Source organism: Gracilinanus agilis, unplaced genomic scaffold, assembly GCF_016433145.1.
Source record: "Gracilinanus agilis isolate LMUSP501 unplaced genomic scaffold, AgileGrace unplaced_scaffold20, whole genome shotgun sequence".
NCBI classification, from domain to species: Eukaryota; Metazoa; Chordata; class Mammalia; order Didelphimorphia; family Didelphidae; genus Gracilinanus; species Gracilinanus agilis.
Genome location: NW_025351359.1, coordinates 1 through 4,735, shown reverse-complemented (window position 1 = coordinate 4,735; position 4,735 = coordinate 1). Strand labels below are relative to the sequence as shown.

Sequence of the window (4,735 nt, the reverse complement as noted above, 5' to 3'; positions counted from 1 at the left end):
GTTCTACAATGTCCTTAAGTACATTCCTTACTGCTGCTAACTCAGCTTTTTGGGGGGAGCTATATTTCGTGTGCATTAGCATGACACGACTGTTCACAACTGCTCCTGCCTTACCATTTTTCGATGCATCAGTGAAAATATTTACAGCATTAATTATGGGATGTAGAGATGTTATCTTTGGAAAAATAATTGGTGTTAATTTTACAAATTGTAATATTTTGTTACTGGGGATGTGATTGTCTATTTTTCCCGTAAAGTCTGCAAATGCAATTTGCCATGGTAAGGATTGTGCAAATAAGTTGTGAACTTGTTCCTGAGTGATTGGTAGGTGAATTATATCAGGATCAGAACCAATTAACTGGTGAGATCGTTTTCTGATTTGGGTTACTACTAACACTATCAGTTCCAGGTAACTACTGAGTGACTTTGTTTGCTGGTTAGATAAATGTAACCATTCAATTATATGTTCTCCTTGATGTAATGCTCCTGTGGGTGTGTACTTGGTACTCAGTACTGAAGCTACTAAAGGTATGGAAGGGTCAATTCTGAATAATCTGGCTTGAGATAAAGCTACTTCAACCTTTTGAAGTTCTTTCTCCGCCTCAGGCGTAAGTTCCCTGGGCGAAGAAAGTGAGGGATCTCCTCGTAAAGAGGAAAATAAGTGTTCCAATTCCCCTGTAGTTATTTTTAAAAATGGTCTTAGCCAATTTATATCACCCATTAGTTTTTGAAAATCATTTAGGGTTTTTAAACAATCTCTGCGAATCTCTAATTTCTGTGGTCTGATTTCCTGTTCATATACAATGGTGCCAAGATATTTATAAGGTGGGTCAATTTGAATCTTCTCAGGAGAAATTGTCAGTTTGGCTTTTGTCAGAGCAGTTTTTGTATCTGTTAGCATCTCCTGCGCTAAATTGGCCGATGGGGCTGCTAGCAGGATATCATCTAGATATTGACATATATATTGATTTCTATATTTATCTCTCACTACCTCAAGTGCTTGAGCCACAAATTTTTGACATAAAGTAGAACTATTTTGCATTCCCTGAGGTAGTACTTTCCATTCATACCTTTTGAAAGGTGCATTAAAATTTACAGATGGAACAGAAAAGGCAAATCTATGGCAGTCTTCTGGGGAGAGAGGAATGTGAAAGAAACAATCTTTTAAATCTATCACTATGAGATTCCAATCCATAGGAATAGGGCTGGGAGATGGAATGCCTGGTTGGCGCGTCCCCATGTTAAGCATTTGTTCGTTAACCTTGCGTAAATCATGAACTAACCTCCATTTCCCTGATTTTTTAGGGACAAGGAATATGGGGGTGTTCCAAGGACTGTTAGATTCCTGAATATGCCCTAATTCTAGCTGCTCTTGTACTAATTTTTGTAGATGATGAAGTTTTTCTCCAGATATAGGCCATTGGTTTACCCAAACAGGTTTAGATGTGATCCAAGTTATAGGATCTGCGAATCTAATAGGGGAGTCTAATACTGACCCCAAAAACCTTGTTTGTGCCACATTGGATGTGGTTAGAGTTAACTCCATTTCGGCTAAAACATCTCTTCCCCAGAGAGATTGTGGAATGTCCAAAATGTAAGGTTGAAACATGCCATAGTGACCTTCATCATCAGACCATGCTAGTTGTTTAGCAGACTGTCGAGTTTTCTTGGGTACCCCGATACCAATAACCTGGTGTTGGGGTGCAATGGTTTCCCAAGACGCAGGCCAATGTTTTGTCGATATTACAGACATGTCTGCACCAGAATCAAGAATGCCTGACATAATTTCATTTTCTACATACAAGGACATAATTAATCTATCCTTAGTGATCTTTTGGGTCCAATATAAGTTAGAAATATGAGGTTTGGCATGCTGTGTGTCGCTATTGTCCTCTATGGTGGTAGTAGTGTTGGGTAAAATAATCAAGGTAGCTATTTTCATTCCCTTAGTGATAGTAAAGGATGAGAGGGATTTTGCTAGGATATCTCCTGTTCCTCCCATCTGTGCGTCAATGACCTGAGGAAAAATCTCTAATCCTTGTGAAAGCAAATGGCTTTTACCTAATAATATTCCAATAGAGTCTTTTGGAATGGGAAAGGTAAGATGCACAGGAATGCGACATACTCCCATCTGACAAGTTATTTCTACATTTGATTCTGCTTTTATGTCAAAATTATTTTCTGTATGATTTGGGACGAAATTTAGTTCTGAATCACAGTTTACTGGATCAGGAGTCTTATTAAGGTCTCGTTTTTGTCCTGGGCTCGAGACTTGCCCGCAAATTAGTTTTTTGGAAGCTGCCTTTGGTCGTCATTGATTAGTCTTGGTCTAGTTTGATTTCTACATTGTGAAGCCCAGTGCTTGCCTGTACGGCACTTTGGGCAAATGCTAGGAGGAATTTTCTGTTTGAGTTTTGGGCATGACCTTTGAAGATGCCCTGAACGGCCACATGCGAAGCAAGGGCCTTTAATTTGGTTCATTTGTGCTGCCATTAAATTTTTATGTTCTATCGTGCCTATGTCCTGGCAGACTCTCAGGAAGTCTGACACCGTGCCTGTAGATTTAAAGGGTGCCATAGCCTTTTTAGCGTCTGCATTAGCATTTGCGTATGCAAGATCTTTTAGAAGTATTTCTCCTGACTCTGGGTCTGAAACCCGTCTTTTTATAGCAGTAGATAATCTGTCAATAAAATCTGAAAAATGTTCTGTTGGCCTTTGTTTAATTTCTGCCAATGAACTCGGCGCATTATCCTTTGCTGGTAAGGATTGCCATGCTCTTTCTGCTGCTACGGAGATCTGATTGTAGGCTTGCTCTGTATATGCCAATTGCATACGGAGGGTGTGAAATTCACCTTCTCCTATTAATTGTTCATATGAGATATCAATCCCTGCTCTTTCATTGGCTTTCGCCTGTTCCTTAGATAGATCCTGAAAATATAGTCTCCAATTCAAATAATCGCCACCATTAAGCGTGGATCGAGCTAAAGTATACCAGTCTTCTGGTGTAAGTAATTGTTGGCTGATATTTTTAATTAGTGCCAAGGTAAAGGGAGCTGTATTCCCATTTTGTACCACGCTATCTCGGAGAGTTTTGAGTGTTTTAAAATCAAATATTTTGTGCTCTGCTAGTACTTCATCCTGATTGTCAGGGTTTTCTCTCAACAAAACTGGGCAAGCCAAAACGTCCACCGCGTCTTCAATCGGTGCGCTGGCTATTGCCTGTTTGACTGTCACAATCCTACGAGTTCTAGGTGGAGGTTGGGGTGGGGGTGGGCGAGAAGTTGTAGTTTGGGTGGGGTAGGATTTAGTTCTGTCAGAGTTGACAGGGTGAGGTAAGGGATCAGGAGGAATCTCAAGCACATCTGTGAGAGGATTATCCTCTGGGATGGGGGAATCTCCCACGTCCTCAAAAGGAGGAGGAAGAATGGGAAGTGAAAGTGGTGGGGTAGCCTGATTGTTGCCATCAGACCTTGAAGGTTTGAGAGGCGGGGGAGGTTGAGAGTGGGGGAAAGTCTGCAAAGGCTGTGCAGCAGATGGAGTAGTTAGAGGGATGGGTGGAGCAAGATAGACAGAGCTAGGGTTAGGGGGAATGTCTAATAGTGAGGCAGGTTGGGACAATGACTCTTGAATGGTTTCTGCCTCTAAAGCTGTTCTAACTACCTTCCAAGTTAACCATACTGATGAAGCAACTTTAAGTCCCTTTTCTTGCGCTTTCTTTAAAGTCTGTCCTAGTTGGTCCCACTGTTGTACATTGAGTACTTCTATTTCTAGTAACTTGGGATCACATTTCAAAATTACCTTAAACAATGCCTGAAGTTTAGCTTCTGGTACTCTGTATCCTTGCCTGTGCACTAAAGATTTTAGCGATCGTATGTAACTAGTGTGAGAAGAAAGTTTCTGACCCATTTTCTAGTGGTCAGCGACTCACCTCAGAGGCCACCTGAGGTCCGTTGACCGTCCCGGGTCCTGCACTGCAGTCTTCCTCTCAGGTATCAATCCACGATGGGCGCCAGATGAAGCCGTCCAGCAGCTTCACGAAGATTCCTAGTGGGTTGGACACTCAGAAAGGGGAACCAAGGACTGTGTGAAAATGGGTTACGGGTTAAGGATTAATGGAAAGAGAATATAAGGCGAGAATAAAGACACGCAGACACAGAAAGTTTTTGCATAAGGTAGACAGACAGACAGCTAGTAAGTTCTGATGATCAAGAGCTGAGCTTATTATTAGCTGATTTCTTGTCACATTTTATTGGGGTTACAACAGTATGGGGGGAAGGGGAGAGACCAGTGGCCTGATACATTAACATTATGAGATAATCATCATAAAATGCAAACTACCAAAACCAGAAACAATAGGTAGAGTTAAGATCAGTATCCAGGGTGGATCTGGCCTAAGGTATCTACTGATGTTTGATACCTATGTTAATTGATTCTTGAAGGAGAAGTAAGGAGACTGAGATAACTGACTCTCTTCTGGGGTGCGGCCTTAGGGAAGGGCTAGGGATTTGGCAAGGTCAACATTCAATTTGACTCAGGATTGCAGAGATCAATCATTAGCAGTATAAGAGTTAAGTTTTTGAATACTTCTTAAAATAATATCACAATTGATATATACCTGGATTGCTACATATCCTCCTTTTTTTTTTTTTTTTTTTTTTTTTTTTTAGAAAAAAAAATTATTAGAGTGAGTGGGAGGAAAAAAAAAATGAATTTAAAAGCAAAAAAGAATGGAAAA

The 4,735-nt window shown here is 40.6% G+C and overlaps 1 protein-coding gene across 1 annotated transcript; it reads right to left on the bottom strand.

Moving 5' to 3' along the window:
* Nucleotides 1–1,646: 1,646 nt before the first annotated feature.
* On the bottom strand, nucleotides 1,647–3,906 carry LOC123254334 (endogenous retrovirus group K member 8 Gag polyprotein-like). Its single transcript, XM_044683374.1, has 2 exons — nucleotides 2,426–3,906; nucleotides 1,647–1,755 (listed from the first exon to the last, which is right to left on the bottom strand). Exons 1-2 carry the CDS (start codon nucleotides 3,904–3,906, stop codon nucleotides 1,647–1,649), a joined length of 1,590 nt encoding a protein of 529 aa, XP_044539309.1.
* Between the last annotated feature and the right edge of the window lie 829 nt (nucleotides 3,907–4,735).